Consider the following 19234-nt stretch of genomic DNA (forward strand, 5'->3'; position numbering starts at 1 on the left):
GTATCATAACAACCTGTTATTGACTAAAGTGGAATTAAAGCTGAGATAAAAACAGTGCAAATACAGCCACACAGGAAATCAGACACATGATTCTGTCACTCTAATAGGTGTGTTAAAGGTGTCCTAATATATTACAGTTGTGCATATAAGTTTGCATGCTCCTTGCAGAATGTGCAAGATGTTTTTCATTTATTAAAAATAAGATAATAGAAATTCTTTTTTTATTGATTACAGACCTCAGTGTTCAAGCCATTTCACATAATTTATATTAATGTTCCACAAGACAAAATAATAACTGATTTTGCACAAATTATGCTTTTAAATTTAAATCCCTTGGTTTCTATTGTGGTGTGTACATTTACATTTTATGCCTTTGGAAGATGCCTTTTTCCACAGTAACTTACACTGCATTCAAGGTATAGCCTAGAGCCCTGCACGGGCCTCAAATCTAGGCCCGAGCCCGGCCCTGGCCCGAGACGCTCAGGCCCTAGCCCGACCCGTGTCCGACAGCTCATCAGAATTATCAGCCCGAGTTCGACACGAGCCCGTGTTTTTATTTATTTATTTATTTATTTATTTTATTACACAGCGGAAGCCTGCCCTATTTGCAACAATTAAAAAATATGGGTCAGTTTTGTGTTATGTTTCTTTTCATTTCTTTATCAAGTTGATTTAGAAAAATGTTTGGAGCATTTTTTTTAAAATGACGATTAACGTTAAACAGCCGAGCCGACAGCGAGTAGCCTAAAACATATTTAATCAATAAAACCTCTCAAATTAACGCTAATACTTTACTTGGCTACAATAAAATCCATATACAAAACACTTCAAGCATATCACACAGACAGTTTAATAAATGTTTATTTATTAAACCACAGTGAGTAAAATAAAAAAAAATTTGAAATACTGAGGCAGGCTCACAACAGCGCTCGCAAACGAAATGAGAAATAGCCTACAATCTAAACAAATTAAATTAATTAAAAACAAACTTGCAGGTTATCTTACCTCAAAAATGCACCACAGAATATGTCCATTCTTTTTTTCCATTAGTTTCCAACAGTTAAACGAAAATAAAGTCCAGTCAAATGAAAAGTTAGAACAGTCTCTTACAGAGCATCGTGGGAGAAAAAGAATAGCCTCCAGAGTGGAAGGTTTTAACCCAGTCCTCCTCTCTTCTATCACTCTTCCCGCTGCGCTGAAGACACGTTCGCTGCTGCTGCTGACGGGACACTAAACACAGAGCGAGCCAGTCTTGACAGTTGCGGTAGCAGGGTCTCGTGCTGTTTACATTTACATTACTTTAGAGGCCTCTAATAGCTACTACTACAATAAGTGGATATAAGTGAAGTATAATCGTGGGTCGCGCTGACGGAAAAGCGTGCGTGCGTGCGCGCGTGCGTGTGTGAGACTGTCATGTCAGTATGTCAGTTTAATTATAACGGGTTGAATTATCAGATTATGAATGGTATGAGGTTATGAAATGTCTTTCTATGTTTGTTTTTCTATCGTCGACGTCAACTTCTCATTTTTTTATTTAATGTCTAAAAATATAAATAACCCAAAAAAGAAAGGCCCGAGGCCCGGCCCGCATGTGAGCTATAACGTGAAAATTGGCCTGAAGCCCGGCCCTAGGGGCATAAATAAGTCGGGGCCCGTCGGGCTCGGGCTGAAATGCAGGGCTTTAGTATAGCCTACATCTTATCAGTTCAAATTTTGCAGTGATCAGTGACTGTATGTTTTGTGAAAAGTACCTAAAACCAAAGATGTGTGAACTTTTAAACAGGAAGACTGTGTAAATGTTTATTGTTTTTATTTATTTTTTTCTTGTGGGAAATATCCTGTGAAATATTCTGAAGAGCAGTACTAAATGAAAAACAAGATTGCTATTTCTTCTGCAAGTGATTTATAAACTAAGGAGGTAAAATGAGTATGCAAACTTATGCACTCAATTGTATGACAGATCTGTTCAGTTTGCTTAAGATATGAATAAACCTTAGACTGTATGTGAGATTCAGGATTTCATACTTTTTAGACTTAACTGATTTTGAGATTCAAGCTGATCTTACCTGTACCATCTTTGCTGCTGCTGCTACCTTGGTTTGATCGCAGCTCCTCTGACTTATAGAAGTCAATGCTAGCATACATGTTGAGGTTTGAAGCACTACCGCCTGAACCTCCAGTTCCTACAGAACCCCCTGCTGCTCCTCCAGCCAGCACAGAGGAAAAGATACGAGTGACAGGTGTGTGGACAGCTGCTTGCCCATCTGTGGCAGTGTGGGAGCTTTCCTTGTTAGCCAGGTCCAAGTCTATGTAATTGAGGCCCTGTTCCATGGACGATGTCTGTGAAACAGATAGACTGGGTAGTCCAGGGTTGATGTACTGAGATGAGATGTCCGCTGAGCCACTGTTCCCCCAAAGCATACCCTCAAAACCAAGCCGACGGGCCACTTGGGTGTGATCAGGGAATGCAGAAGAAGATGATGTTGCAGAGCAAGAAAGAAGTGAGGAAGGAGCTTGGAACGTTTCAGAGCAGTGGCGTCGACGACCTTGAGGATCCGCTCGAATTACTTTAGCCCCGTGATCTGGGTTTGGGACTTTGGCAAGTGGAAAGTCTAGTCCTAGTCCCAAACCGAGGGCTGGAACTACTGACTCAGGTTGGTCTGGCAAAGAGGCTTTTGGTGATGTAGAACTTAAGGTGCTGTCTGAGTTCAGGCTAAAGGCCATTTTTGTGTAGTCACCACATGCTGTGGGTGAGTCTCCTGGCTGTGGCTCTGATACCTGCCTGCTTTTTCTATGACCCATCTCACTCTCTGCATCATCATCATTTTGAACTGCAGATCTGTGCTCATCATGAGCTTTAGGGGCTGCTGCAGGCGTGACAGGAGGAGTGGGGAATTGGGGAAATCCAAGTGATGTGAGGGAGATAGGCGAGGGGGATGGGGAAACTCCTAGCTCCATATTGACATACTCAGAGGCAGTTGATGGAAGGATGGGGGTGGAGGAGCTATGCGAGAAAGGTGAGAACCCAGCGACACAAGAGGTAGGCCTGGGTAAGTTGTGGTGGGTACTGGGTGGAAGAGAAACATCATGCCTTAATCCTCTGGTTCCATTACCTCCTGCCTTCAGGTTCCTCTCGCCCTTGAACTCAATACTGACATACTCCCCAGGGCTCTTAGGCTCAGGAGGAAGGGGTGTCTCACGGACTCTGGGTAAAGTGTTGGCTTTAGAGACATCCACAAACAGGCTAAGAGGCCTGACCCTCTGACCAGGATGTCCTTGCTTTACCCTTCCAGACCATTGCCTTTGCTGCAAGGGTCCTTGCTCAGCATCTTTTGCAGGAGTACTTGCTGCTGCTCCTCCTGCCACTTTGACGGCCTTTTCTTCACTTTCACCTAGGCTCTCGCTGCTAGCAGAACTGGAGGAGTAGGAAGACGAAGAAAGGGACAGATGTCGACCAACGGGGGGTTCCTGATGCTTGGACTTGCTATTACCAAGCCCCCTACCTCCACCCAGACCTCGACCACCATTAGCCAAATGCTTCCCTCTTCCTGGCCCTTCCTCAAAGCGTGTTGAACTATTGTGTTTGTAGGAGCGGGGTAGAGAATAGTAAGAATATACCATCTTAGGTGGAGGCTGCTGAGAATGCTGGTCAGATGGAGTGTGGGGCTCAGCTGGTGGCGGGGTACTATTGGCAGAGCGGGCGCTGATAGGTGACATATTCATGTAGTCACTGCCAGTTCGGCTGTCAGCACTGCTGCTGCCAACCCAGGCAGTAGGGACCCCTCGTTGGTCTGGTGAACAGCTACTGTTGGGAGACATCATCATGTAGCCATCTGTGCCAGAAGGTGGTGGACGGATCTGCCGTGGGGGTGAAATGCTATTACTGGTGGTCATGGCCATGTAGTCATTAGCAGACTTTGAGTCTGGATCTGAAACTGTTACTGAGAGGGAATGGGAAAGGGATACTGGGGAAGCTGTAACTCCTGGCAACATGGACATGTAGCCATTATCCACTGCTCCATTAGCTCCTCTGATGACATCAGGGACACCCGTTTCACCACTACCAGCATCACTTTTAAGCTCTGCAGCTACCTCCAAGTATCCTGTTGTGCTTGCTGATGCTCCAGAATCTTGCCTTGATCCAAAGGATTCTCGGCTGGTGGTGTGAGTCATAATTGCATAGTCATCGTCTTCAACAGCTTCCTCCCCAGCTCGACGGTGTGGTACAAGTCTCTCCAAGGCCATGGGTGGCAGGGAAGCCCGCTTGCTCATTATCCTGCGCTCTGCTTCACATTCTCTGCTAGAGGAGCGCCTCAGAACTCTCCTGGTCTGTGGCAATGCATTTTGGCCTGGCTGAGGTTTGGATGCTCCTCTCTGACTCATTAGGATGTAGTTGGATGCTTCATCCCCAACAGAATGCCCACCTGAGCTGCCGGCAGACCTTGTCTGCTTTGTTGGGGTTAGCAGAGAGTGCTCTCCAGGGCTGGAGCCATATTCATCTGAGGAACCGTAGTCGCTAAGAGAACCAGAGACAGAGGTCTGTCGGAGAGGTATTTGACTGTACATGTTACCATTACCATCTACACCACTGCTGCTTGTCCCAGTTCCTACTGCACAAAACTCAGGTCCATGTACTGAGCCAGAAGGCAGGCTTGGCGCAGCTGAAGGAGCAGGGGTTGAGGTGGATCTCATTAGAGCATGCTGTGCTTTGACTGGGGTTGGAGCACGAACAGATGTTGATCTCAGTATTGGGGTACTGGAACAGGACCCATTAGTCGTGGGACTTGAGCATGATGCAATCCCTCCAGTTGTTGCGCCACCTCCGTCATCAATTTTTCCACCATCACTGGACGTTCGTGTTCGGGGAAAGCTGTGGCGAGAGGTTGGAGAAGTGCTATTACAGCCTCCAGTAATCCCTGGTGGTTCGGTCCGTGGGCGTCTTGTGAATCCAACCTGACTGGGTGGAGGATTGGTGTGATGTCGTCGCGAGGGAACACTAATAGGATTTGATGCAGTGGTACCACCTCCCGCTCCAGCGGCAGCTGACTGAGACTTGCTACGTTGGCGAAACTCCTCACTAAGGGCCTTCATGGCTTCCAGCAGAGTCTCATGCATATTCTGTGCTACCACAGAATCTTCCACTTGCATCCAGAACTCTCCAGGGCCAGTTACTGCAGAGCGACCCACCTCCACAAAGAAGAAGTTTTCAGAATGACCACAACGCCTCACATTCATAAGCTGGAGCACGACAGCGGCTGCATCAGAGTTCAGCTTGACAAAGTTGACTGTCTTTTCGGTCAGGCAGAGCCGGTAGATGCCAACAAGGTTCTTGGCTTGGCCAAGACCTTTAGGCCAAACTTTTACTTGCCAGACTTCCTTGAAGGCGGGACCAGGGGATGGTACTCCATAATCTCCCCCATTCGCACTGTCACATAGTGCTTTACCTACAGAGAAAAAGAAAACAAAAATGTCATTATAACCTTACACCACAAGGTAAATTTAGCAACCCATCTAATAAACTGAAAGTAAGCACATCTTAATAACGATATTTAAAGGGGTCATATAATGCTACATGCTCTTTTGTTGATTTGAACTGAAATGTGTGTTGGAAGTGTGTGTACACAACCACCCTATAATGATAAAAATCCACCCAAAGTAATCTCGTTAAATGTTTTCCCCTTTCTCAAATCAAGCCATCTCTGTCACACGGTCGGAGGCCCCTCCCACGATTGTTTGATTGACAGCAGCGTTTCAGCACAGACTGGACTGGTGTCTTACCTCAGACCCACCCTGAGTGAGCCGTCATCAGTCCGAGATGCAGACAAGCATGACTCCTAAGTGATTGAGGTGTTTTGTTGTTGCATGTAATAATGAACATAGCAGTACTCATTTACTCCCGACATCTGAGCAACTGAAAACGCAGAGGATTAACTTACGTTTGGATCTAAAGGGAATGCGCCCTTGATCTACCTAAATGCGTTTATGTTCATGCAAATCATTCATGATCCAGCCTCACCTACAGAAGCAGTGAGTATAATGTCTTTTAATGAATCATTGCAAATCACCTTTCCTAACATTGTGCTAATTAGGAAGTTTCACTATGAATGCGGCTAAAGTAAACAGTCTCTCAGAGAGCAGCTGGAAGAGAGGGGCGGGGTCAGCAGAGCTCATTAGCATTAAAGGAGAATTCCACAAACCAGCGTGTTTTGAAAAGAGCTGTTTTTGACAGGGTAAAAAAGGTGTTTTTTACACTACCATTGAGAAATTTTAAACAAACTATGTTACAGACTTTTCATTAAGACCCTAAATAATCATATCAACTTGTGGAAAATGGGCATTATATGACCCCTTTAAATAAAAAAATACATAAGGTATAAATAATCTACAAATAACTAACAATCTTTTTGTAATTCATGTTATGCATCATGTAACACCAATGAGAATGTGATCAAAACACAATTTAGTAAATATAGGCCTGTACACTTAATTTTAAAAATGTCTGAGTAAGCAGAGAGCTTCATATTTTAAAACTAGAAGTGGTTTGTTAGACAAAATACAAACAAGGAGGACATAGGTCACTGATAAAGACTCAAGTCAATAGGCCATTACTAATAAACTGCAAATGAACACTTAATACTCATATGAGATGAACTAATGGTCAACAGCCAACAGTCAATATTGCAGTGTGTGCAATGTCTCCCATAGAGTAAAAATAAATAAATTACAATTTGTGTCCTACAGACACACATAAAGAATTATGAACTGCAAAACATGCCTTTTAAGTAAGTGCTTAGATAAGTAAGTGCTTTTTCTGGAATAAGCACTTACTTATACTGCATCTTGGCCACACCAACAAGCTTGCCACACATACGTTTCAAATCTGCAAAGAACCAGAGAAACGCCCCACATAACCCTTCTGCCCCCAAACACCACCCTTATGGGGCCCTTATCATTTTGAATAAAACACCTGCAAATATTTAAAACAGCTTGCATCCTTCATATGATGCCGTAGGCAAGTCAGAGACAGGGCCTCTCTATTGTGATGTATGGTCATTAAGATTTAAGATAAGGAAACATTCTATCTATCATTGTATCATACAAGCCTTTGATGGTTTTCAACATAGATACAGATGCATAATCATGGGCTGAGGCATTATGAGAACAATGTGGTTGGCAGTGCCAAACTTTCTTCAGTCCCATTTAATTTCTTTAGAAAACCTTGACATTGCGGCCATTAGCTTGGTTACTTCTCGATTTTTCCTACTGAGAAAGCATGCATCTTCAATTCATCAACTCTCCTCTCTGCAGGCTATGTTCACCCACATGAGTTTTCAACAATTCCTTTGTTTGTTCTCTGAAAGGTAAGGCATGAAGCTCCTGGTTAATAACAAAACGTTGCAGAGTGCAAATCAGTCGACAGATTGACGAGGTGTTCACTGTTAATAAAGACTCTCTTTCTCTCACTCTCTACAAGAGCTGGCAAGTTCCTACAACCAACAGTTCTGTGAAAACACACAAGATGCTCATAATCCTGCAGGAACCCGTTCTTTAAGTCTGTTTCAAATTCAAAGGCTTTTCCTAATCTGCCGCAACTTGCCCCCCAAAACTGCTTGCCGAAATCATTACGCTTTGGTCTTTGCATAAAATTTGTTTCCCAGTAGTTGGGATAATTGTACCAACTGTATCTTCATCCCACTATCATCTGGAAATAATGGAGCAAGATGAACCTCTCATTACTATACAATGTAAAATACTCTAACAATACTATATTATTCATATTTATGTGTTTATGACACTTAATATAGTCAGATTGTTAGTGTCCTAGCAAATAAGAGCATGTTAGAAAATGCTCTTGAGTATATGTACATCATTGTACCCAGTCTCTTGGTGTAAATCTGAGCATCACAATGCTTCCAACATAAATGAGAGAATTACAACCATATGAACAAAAAGCACACCAAGCAAGCGGAAGAAGGGAGACCCTCCTCTGCTGTCTGACCGACATATCCGTTACCCTTTCCAAAATATTTCTGTTGTGGTCACAAAACTGCGTGTATTCTTTTTTCGATCTTTCACTTAAACTGAAGAATGAGCAGCTTCATTCAAAGGTGGTTCGCCCCACAGTATGTGTGTGTTTTATGTGATGTGGGCCCCCCTGGATGCTTGTGTGAACTTAAGTGAGGCTGGTAGCCTGCATTAGATGAGTCATAGACAAAGCCACACTTGACTTTTTAATGACTATCCATACAAGGTTCTCTCTTTTCCGGTCCTACGCTCTTGGACAATGCTTTCAGACGTAGACACGTGCAATCTACATTTTTAAACAATGAAGAGGCTAATCGTTACTGAAATAAAGAGATTTTTGATTTCTGAAAAACTCTGTTCTGAGTGTCCAGTCATTTCTAGATGGATTCTACATTGTTCTGGGTGATTGCTAGATGGTTACATGTTGGACGAGACCAAAAGAGCTCACATGCAAGTCTCTATGATATTACTAGATATGTCTTGGGTCTCTTCTTGAATGCATGGCTTTTTCTTGACATAAACAGCCACCCCTCATTCTTTCAAGGACTCCTCCTTTAACAGCATGCTTGGTGTTCACAATCAGCACTTGCTTCAAATTTTGCACAAGTACCCCCCACTTGAGGCTGGCTGTGGTCCACGTACCTTTGATCTCTTGAACATAACGTTCCGTCCCGATCAAATTCCTCTCTTTGATACTGTAATAAATAAATCACATCTGAATATGATCAACATTTTAACAGCTACTTCGAGCAACTGTGCATCCTGCGCCAGAATAGGTGGAATGCACGCATCATTCTAGGCAGCAACTGGCTGCTGATCTCACGAGAACAGCATTTCACAGAACATCTACAATTACGAGGGCCTTGCTAAACAGTAGCGTGATGTCTTCAAAAAACATGGCAGCAGGCTCATACATAAATCAGCATTTTAAGAACAGAGACTAGTTGTGTCAGCATGTGTTTATGGGAAGACCAAAAATAGCTATTACATTTAATGTGTCTTAAATGTTAAAATGCTTCCCTTTAATTTGGCTTAATACGCAGAGATAAATATAAGTCATTTGTAGGTTGCGCTTATAAGGAGTATAAACACAATGGGACTGCGGTGCTTTGAAAACACTGCTTTTTCCATTCGAGAATTTGGAATGGAAATTTTTAAAGATTAAAGTAAATTATTTGATAAATACATAAACAATAGTCAATCAGACCAACAAAGCTTACACAGTAACTAAATATTCAGAGCACCTGCAAACCTCACACACACTCTACCTTGCTCTTACACAAAGGGAGACAGGGCAAATATTCTTTCTTCATTTTAATCTAATTGCACTGCCCTTGGTTTCCCTCCGATTTTGCATGATGGTCATATACCTTAGCTCTAGATAAGATTAAATACGCCCTTTAAATATGATCAGATTAATTATCCTCCTGTCCTGGTCTATCTCTCCTGCACTGACAGTATTTCTCACATGCACACACACATGCACACACACATACACAAATAACCATTCAAAAGTTTGTAAGAGTTAAGATTTTTGGTCAAACTTTATTTTAATGTCCAATTCTCATTAACTATGACCCCAAATGTTTAAATGGTAGTGTATAAACACCCACACACACACACACACACACACATATAAATAAATGCAGCACACTATATATAGTCTATATATATACTGTACATAATATGCTGTAATTTTAATCACTAACACAGATAAAAAGACACACGATCGTGCCTGTAATCGTCTATGTTTATTGGGGCTGTAAGGTCCTTCTTGCTTAATAAACATTACCTATCTGCTTTCAGGTGTCTAGATATAGACAAACAGGCCGAATGGATACTGACACACTGATAACTGTTAAGCACACACACAAACATTAGGAAAGTAGGTCACAAATAACAATGCGGTGAAGACTGGCAAGGTCACTGCAGCTGTGGCACAGTGTATGGCACAAACCAAACCAACAAAATGACCTTAAAATCAGCTAGAGGCCACGTCCAGATCTAATCATATGTTATTAGTTAAAAGAAATCCTAATCTTGATTCGTTTGGAACCATAAACCACATTTGATCCAATGTTGTGGCTCCCTTTGAGCTTAAGTCTGCCGTCATCATACTCACTCAGCGTTTTGGAAGAGGAGGAGGAGGACAGCACAGCCGTGCTGGCGGTATGCGTGTTACCTTACACCAGCAGAGGGACGGGATGGGGGGAGATCGGGGGATTTAAGGGGAACAGGCACTGTTACATAAGCGTTGTTTTGAAGCGTAGACGCAGCACAAATCGCAGCTGTCTGTAAATAAATAAACACATATTGACGTAAAATCCGAATAATGAACATGTAGCCTAAAAATCTAAATGAACTGGTTTTAGTCAAGTGAAATGTATTATTTATTATGACTGCATCAACTTGAATACATTATGCTATGCAAATAAAAGTAGTTCTGACTCTGGATACCCTCGTTTTAACTTTTTTTTTTAAACAGCTAACTGCTTAAAACAGGTGTGACAGTCAGTAATAAGAACAATCGCTTCAACAAAAGAGCAATTAAACTGAGATTTGTGTGCATGTGAGCATATAAGGGTTTTAAAATAAGGGCTAATTGCTCTTTTTAGGGCCAAAGTTCAGTCTAGATCTTTCTCTCTTGGTGCTTTGAAAGATAAGCAGAATGCAGCAGAGTAGAGAAACAGCTGTGTGTATGAGAGCCACTCACAGCCAAGTGTCCCTGTCTGTCTCAAGTCTCCCCCTACTGCCTTTTCCCTCAGCAAACAGAAGAATTCGCACATAAACTCTAAAGAATTTCAAGGTGACATCTAAGTTACGGTTTTGGTTGTGAAACACTTTTAGATACTAAAGATATATAAATGCATACTAACTCAAACAAGCTTAAGTGTGTAAGGTCAAGCAGCTGTTGTGGTTTTAAGTTACTTCAGTATGCGTTCTGTATGTAGACAACTCTTACTTACAATTTGACGCAAATCGCAAAATGTTTCAGTTCCTAGGGTGTTGATGCTGAGATGGTGGCTCAGCTCTTGAGAACATTTTGTACTACCAATATTACGCAACACTCACCGAAGGGAATGCTAGTAACTTCATGCAAAACTATTTACCATTCACAAAAACACTAAACAGAGCTAACATCTATTACAAAGTAATTACACACGTATTTTGTTTATTATTTGCAAGTCTTACATTAATCAAAAATAGAAAATTTATTCAGTGGGTCACAAAGCAGAGAAGCAGATGCAACAACATTAATTTCACAGCGTTAGCCTTAACAGCTTTACAAGAGCATGTCAGCTGTACAGACAGTCAGAAATCTTCAACACAAATTCCACTAAATAGACAATGCTATGCAGTTCTGTTGCAGAAACACACATGAGGTTCAAATTGTAAGCAATTACACATTAACATAATGTAAATATTAAGGGAAAAGATAACCCAAAAATAAAATATTTGCTGAACATGTACTCACCCTCAAGCCATCCAAGATGTACAGTAGATGTGTTTCTTTAACAGAACAGATTTGGAGAAATTTAGCTTTATATCACTTGCTCACCAACAGATACTCTGCAGTGAATGGGTGCCGTCAGAAAGAAAGTCCAAACAGCTGATAAAAACACAATCACAATATCACAATAATCCACAAGTGATCCAAACCACTCCAGTTCATCAGTTAATGCCTTGTGATGTCCAATATTTGTTTACAAATGTTTCTGTTTGTAAACAGTGCTTGAACTGTTCATATTTCTCTCATGATTCAGACGAGACGACTTTTTACTGGAGAAAGCAATATTGTAATTAGAGGATTTTAGTCAGAAGCAACGGTTTGAAATGAAAAACACCTTAATATTGAATTAGTTTTTTACAAATACACAGATTTTCACTTTACAAGATGTTAACCAAACTGGAGTCCTGTGGATTACTGTGATGTTTTTATCTGTTTGAACATTATTCTGACGGCACCCATTCACTGCAGAGGATCGATTGGTGAGCAAGTGATTCATCTATATCTTGGATGGCCTGAGGGTAAGTACATTTTCATTAAATTTTTATTTTTGGGTGAACTACTCCATATATTTACACATCATAAATATAATAATAATATATTACATAAGAAAAAAATATATATAAAAAAGATGATTTGCTGTGATCATGCTGCTAATGGCAATAATGATGAGAAAGTGTAGTTATTATTCTGCACCAATTGTATTCCTGTGATCTTGATCACAGTTTGTCACCTTCACAAACAAGTTTGACACAGCAACCTTTAAAAAAGTTTATCCAGTTTTTCCACAAGGAATGCACAAGTGTCTCCTACCCACAAACACACTATCTTTTTAAGTTCCTTTCACACGTGTTTTTTCTGTTATCACTGCACACACACAAAAACACACAAATGCTGGCACTGCCGTGTTAACCCAGATGAACCCTTTGCTGGTCAGCATTATCATGAAGTTTCCAGATCTGCTTGTGGTTTTCGGTTTCAGTGCCATATGGAAGCATATAAGTGGTTTTCGCTCTCCCAAACCAGAGTTGGAGTGATGAAAGATGTAACAAGCGAGAGGAAGAGTCTGCTGTCTACACCAGTAGCTGATACTGACCAATGAGCGCGCGCGCACACACACACGCACACACATACACACACTTACTTAATCAGATTTCATTGAAAAGCTCATTCCAATTCTTGCATACACTGTAAAACATCCAACTTCCATTTGGTCAGACAAACTTGATTTTAAAGGTTAACTGAACTATTAAATGCATTGCTACAGTTAACTTTTAGTAAATTAGTATGAGCTACTTAATAAACAGCATGAACTTACAATGTCAAGTTTGTTGGGTCCAACTACAGGAGCACACCCAGTTTGATCAAAACCTTATATTTTTAGTGTATTTGTTTTTATTTTGTTATAAAACACAAGTATGTCACTCTGTTTTCAAATGAGTTGTTTTCAAAACAATGACTTTTCAAATAAGTTTCAAACAGGAGACTCATGTTATGTTTCCTTAAACACTCAAACAGATTGCAATTCCATTTGATGCTGCTATGTTGCAGAAATCACAAACTTCATGTCACTTTTCATGTCTTGATATTTTTTGCACTGAGTGAACTAAGTGAGAAATAATGCGCTCCAAAATGAAAACATCGTGAGGGAAATCCAATGTTTTTTAAGACAACATACCTGTAATTCATTAGTTAATTACAGGTGAGAGATTTAACAAATATTGAGAGCTTGTGTAACTCTCAGTAGCAGTGTCACAGTATCCCTCAGGCAAGAGTAAGATAATACGCAAACGGGCTAGTGTTTGTGTATATTATGTGTATAATTTAAACACACTTTAAGTAACTCTTAAACAAGCGACATAAATAGTAGCTCTTGTTTACTCCGCACACATGCTCTTCCTCTTCCCTCACAAATGCATGTTCCCTTCATTAGCTCCAGGTGAACAAATAAAAGAGGAACTTACCAGTATCCAACAAAATGAAAAAGCAGGCCTTCTGTAGTACATTATTATGTATTATGATAAATATTAACACTAGCGATTATAAATATCTGTAAAAATCATTATATAACATTTCATTTGGAAACTAAATTTGTACTGTACATTTTGCAGCAACTACTGTAATTATTAATCATAAATCAGTGGCCTAGCGCTTTTGGGTCCCTTATCCACCCTAATTAAACTAAATTTATACTTTCAATAAAACAGAATTTCAGCTGTAAATCAGAGGATTTTTCATTAAGTCTTGTGATCTTAGTACTGCAAGTTCCTTTCTGTGTTTGAGAACGACTGCTAAGGCCATTCAGCAAAACATTAAAAATAATCAATTCTGTTGTCATTAGATACATTTCTGCTGAGAGAGGTTTCATAAAGTGGTGAGGACAAAATTGGTCATGCGAGGAAGTGTGGACTGTAAATGACATCTACAATAGTGCCACTCTCCTGTAGCTCACTTAGAGATAAACACCCTTAAAACAAACCATTTTTATTCAAAACAAGCCATAAAAATAAGAAACAGATTTCCACGAAAGCACTGCTTTGTTAAGCCATGAGTACTACATCATTTCCCAGAGGTCTTTTCAGTCTGAGTGGTGCTTCAGCGGCGACCATACTATTGCTGCCACGTCTTAATCCATTCTCTTAAGGCTCAGTCTAGAATTGTATATTTAAGAAATACTGCCCTAGTCCCGAACAAGTGAACCCAACAACCTTCTGACTCACAATTCTTAAAAATCCACCATGAAAGAAAACAATAGACATCCTTTTCACAACACAGCTAATTAAATCAGGAAGCAATAAAATTAAGTCTTTGGCACAAAATATGTGTGAGGGTGTGTATAATGTGAGAAAACAGGCTGAAATAGCTAACATATTAATCTCTGTGCTAATTTGCATTCAATGCTCCATACTTATTAGGCTTATGCATCATTGATTTTTAATATTTACCATAAATCAGCATGACTGACTGTTGCATAGAGCTGCGTGTGACAAACATAGCCTATAAACATTTTTAGAATTATTAGAAAACAAAGTATTATTCTTTTTTTGTATATTTGTTTATTCTGAAATATCTAACTAAATATGTACTTAATTTTAATGTAAATTGACATAATGTGAATATGATTTTAAAAATATGTATTAATGTGTTACTTAAATACAATGTATTTATTTAGCAGACTTTGTATTCAAAGCAACTTAATAATACAATCAGAAGCAAGATGTTGCTGGGCTAGTCCTGTGAATTGCTTTATATGCACTGACAAGCCTAATGGATATTTTTGTCACAGGCTTACATTTCAGGATCTGGTCATGTTTAAACAGCACTTAAGGACAGGTTAAGTTGTAATACGGGGTGCGTGGGGTCAGACAGTAGTAAGCAACTCTGTGATCTGCTTCATTACATCAGATTTGGTAGTTAAAATAGAACAAGCTTTCACTGCTGTTGGCTGTGTGTGTGTGTGTGTGTGTGTGTGTGTGTGTGTGTGTGTGTGTGTGTGTGTGTGTGTGTGTGTGTGTGGGTGTGGGTGCGGGTGTGGGTGTGTGTCCAAAAGCTCGCAGAGACAATAATTACCAGCACATTAAGGAGATGAGTGAGGCTTCGGGAAGTTTAACCTTTGAGCATCAGCCATGATCCAGTCTTCAGTGTCACATGATCCTTCAGAAATCATTCTTATATGGTGATTTGATGCTTAATAACCATTTCCTATTATTCCTGAAAACAGCTGTGCTGTTCAATATTTCTTTTTTGAGCCCCACACCTTTAAAGTGCAATGTTTTTTGGCCCATCTGATAAACACTCCTCTAAACACTTCCTTTATGTGAAAAAATAGTTAACACTTACTCTATTTAGCTTTGCCTGCGTGTACATGTGCTTGAATGTTTTATTAAGTTCAGCCCCTAGACCAGATTGTTCAGCATTGTTCTTTACTGTTTTCAAAACTTTCCACTGTTGATGCTTTCAATGACTGTGGTCTCTGTGTTCAGTAAGTGGTTAGTCGGAAATATACCGACAAAATAGACAGCTGCAAGTCCAAAAACATAGTCAAAGGGAAAATATTCAACTGTTTGCATCACTTAACTCACTTGCCACAATGCAATGGTTGTTCAGGGTGCAAATTCTTGTGCTTTTCTGTAAATATCCAAGGTTATAATTACCAGTTAAATCTAAGCTGTATGTAAACCTCAAAGCACAGATCTATATTTTAAAAGCATTGTTAAATTTAATATATACAATATCTAATGCCTAAGTGGTTAGTGAAGTTATGTCGATATGTTGATAACTGATGCATGCGAGAGGAGAGAATGAATGAAAGAATGCATGAAAAAGATCAGTGTAAAGCAAACAAATGTTTAAAGGAATAGGTCAAACCACAGACTTGATGAATAGCGAATGATTGAATCAAAGCGGATGAAAGCGGCAACTGAAATTTCATCCCCAGCGTAATTTGAACAGCGGGGGGCAGATTGCTGTTGGACAGATTCTTAATCATCATGGCTAGTAATGCTTGTAAAGAATACGAACAGGGAGTAGACGCATTAAGACGTGTAAAAGTATGGACAACATTCCCACAGGTCATCTCACAGCTGTCCTGCCCATCAACAGGTCGACCTCAGCAGAAAGCAAATATGGAGGTAAGACAGATGTCAAAATGTTTAACCAGCCAATCAGCAGACTGGTTTGTTTAGCTTGTTATCCAGTTAGCAGGTTTATGGATGACAACTGGAGGGTCATCTCTAGACTAAGTCTTGCATCTTGTTAAAGTGTCACCTCCTTTACTCACCACCACAAAGTGGCTTAATACACACACACATCCTGCCTTTCTGCATGTAAATTCAAAGAGGCTTTGCTTTGCATTCCGAGTAAATATATGAAATTCAACTCTTTGGTTGCAAACAGAACCTTTTCAGAATCTGCATATGTTTCTGTGTGTATGTAATATGCTATGACATATGGTTGGTGCTTTCATTATGCACATTCAATAGCACCTTGGACTCTTGATATTGGTTTGCGAGGGTTGTGTCACATGTTGGATATGTTAGTGGTATCTCCCGGAGCCAAGGAACATGCGGGGCTGTGTAATTGCTGTAGGAGTCACGGTCACTGCCCTTTTCGTCTGTTTACTCTTTGCAAGTGTACCTGGCTTTTACCAGTACAGTTTATTCTAAGAGGAGTGTGGTGTTGTATAATATCTTTTGAAATGCACAATATGTTGAGAAATTGTCTGTGTGATTTAATTAGCAGATTTTATGAAGCATCAATAGAGAATATTTAGTTGTGTTATTTTCCGCACAGGTGTCACAGCAGAATAACACAGAAATGCATATAAGTTGTATAGAGGGCACAAAATTAATAAATTGTTTGTTGCAGTTTGCAGATTAGCAAATTTCAGTCTAGTTTTTGCAAACACACTCCCGTTATAATCACAGAAGCTGTCTACACTGCTAAATGAATGTTTTACTATACATCTTTTCTGCCCTTTTAGGATGATGAGAGAATTCAAACAGTGAGCTCACGCACTGCCTGAACAACTCCAGCGTTCTCTGCAGAGACGAATCAAAGTGTCTCTGAATGGCCACTGCATTCATAAGCTCAACAGATACGAGTGTGACTGGCTGTAATGCTAAACGCTGCAAATTGCGTGTAAAAAAAAATTTGATGCAACGTGAACAAATCAACCATAAATGTAATTCTGCAATCAACACTTTTCATTAACTAATATCATTATTTAGAATTTATTATACATTACCCTGCTGAAAAAAAAAAAAAAAACATCACAGAAATTCTAATGGTTTCCAATACAAATCCAATTACAAACCATCAACTTGTAACCATTAAAAATTGTTTCCTGTAGTGTGTTTTGGGACATCTTCCATTAGGATTTATTGGTTTTAACAAGCCAGCAATAGAAGGCGACTTAATACCAGCAGAGACCAACAGGTCCATAACAGTTTCCATTAAAACCAATACAATTCCTATTATAACCAGTAAAACATTACAAATTCTGTGATGGTTTCTATTGTTTGTTTGTTTGTTCAGCAGGGTATATATATCACAAAAATGGTTGGTTTTGTTTAAATCGACTTGACATTTCACTAGGAGAATCAATAACCAATTTGGTTTGCTGAGATGAACCTCAACAGATTGAAAATTACCGGCAATTAGAAAAGTTCAACTAAATTTTAGCAGATTGAAAACAGAATAATTCGCACATCTTTCCTAAACACTAGGCTATTCTAAATGTTATTATATATATATATATATAGAGAGAGAGAGAGAGAGAGAGAGAGAGAGGAACAATATTCATTTCCCTGACAGAAAGATTCGGGGAAATGTTACCGATGGAGTTATAGTGAGAAGACACGATAACACGCGCTCGAGTGGCAGGGTGGATAAGGAGCAAGTTAAACTTCAGTAACAGTCGTTCCCTTTTTCAACAGCAAAGGAGGCCCCTCTGCCCAACTTGGGGGCCATCTACTTTACTGGAGAGGAAGAAAAACACTGTTGTTTCAACACCAGCAGCAGCTGAAGACCCAAAGTCAGCAGTATTACTGTCTGTGGATGTGCTTTGATTAACCATTTTACATGCTATTGTAAATTTATTGCATTATACTGGAGGGAATGACAAGCTCGCCACGTTAACACCTATGTTTACCCCTCTTTTGCAAATGCTTGATGCTTTATTTCCCAGACTTACTCTTGCATTGAAGTTCCACCATCGCCTGGTACCATTCTTCCTGATCCGTCTCGTTCTCCGCCGCCACCACGAAACTCTCAGCCCGCGTGTAGAGCACTATCATGTGTTTATTCTTCGAGTCGGCCCGTTTGTTGATGTTGAAGCACGTCTCCAGAGCCAAAGCCTTTTTAGGCACTGGCGCTTTACCTCTAAATTTCTTCTCACTCTCGTAGTACTCGAGTCGGGCCGGGCCGCGCTCCGAAGCCGCCCGCAGCACGAAGTACCGCCGGTGCATGGATTTCTGCTTGCGGAGATACCCGCTTTTACGAACGTCTTCTGTGCTGCTCTGCGAGTCGGTGTGGTTCTCCATGGTTCTAGGGGTCTGTTCTGCGCAAGCACGTTGAAAAAAAAAAAAAAGTTCAGCCCTTAGAAGTAGGCTACTAAACGACAACAAATGTAACCTCCGTCCGCCTCTGCTGCTTCAGAAAAGTCATGTGCGCAAAGAGCGAGAGAGGTTCCAACAAGCAGTTTCTTTCCAAAAATAATGTCATTAAACGGTGCGCTTTTCCTGGCTGGAGTCGAGCAGAACGGGTGCGCACACGCGAGCACATGCACATGCGCTGCGGCGTGCGAGAAACAGCGCAACTACTACTATTTAGAAGAAGCTTTAGGAGTTGAATAATCTCATTACAGTAGTGTACAGTAGACAGCTCCCCGTCACCCCTCCTCTCCAGAGCAGCGTTCACTGCTACTGTGAAGCTCTGTCACTCATCAGTCTCCTGTAGTGTGTGTGTGTGTGTGTGGGAGAGAGAGAGAGAGAGAGCTAAAGCTGCAGAGCACGAGGTTGCGGTTCAGAATCGGATTTCATTCGCCTCTGGTCACTGTCCTGACTCAACTCTGCCTTAAACACATTTCACTTTTTAAAAGGTTAGACCAGCTCTTCGTGGCAAATATTTATTCATTAAAAAAAATATGCATGTGTTTTGTTAGTAGTTGTAGTAGTAGTAGTATTAATAGTAAGGAATTCG

At 40.4% G+C, this 19234-nt stretch overlaps 1 protein-coding gene across 3 annotated transcripts in view; it reads right to left on the reverse strand.

Moving 5' to 3' along the window:
- The window catches only part of LOC109109298 (insulin receptor substrate 1-B-like), a 41959-nt gene extending 22963 nt beyond the window's left edge, over nt 1-18996 (reverse strand). For all 3 annotated transcript variants that reach the window (XR_006155138.1, XM_042727046.1, XM_042727047.1), the window contains exons 1-2: nt 18228-18996; nt 2067-5444 (exon numbers count right to left, since the gene is read on the reverse strand). Coding sequence is in view for 2 of the 3 variants with exons in the window: in XM_042727046.1 (XP_042582980.1) it covers nt 2067-5444; nt 18228-18576 (3727 nt within the window). In the remaining variant the exon portion in view is untranslated. The remainder of the gene's footprint in view (nt 1-2066; nt 5445-18227) is intronic.
- Between the last annotated feature and the right edge of the window lie 238 nt (nt 18997-19234).

Source organism: Cyprinus carpio, chromosome B7, assembly GCF_018340385.1.
Source record: "Cyprinus carpio isolate SPL01 chromosome B7, ASM1834038v1, whole genome shotgun sequence".
NCBI lineage: Eukaryota > Metazoa > Chordata > Actinopteri > Cypriniformes > Cyprinidae > Cyprinus > Cyprinus carpio.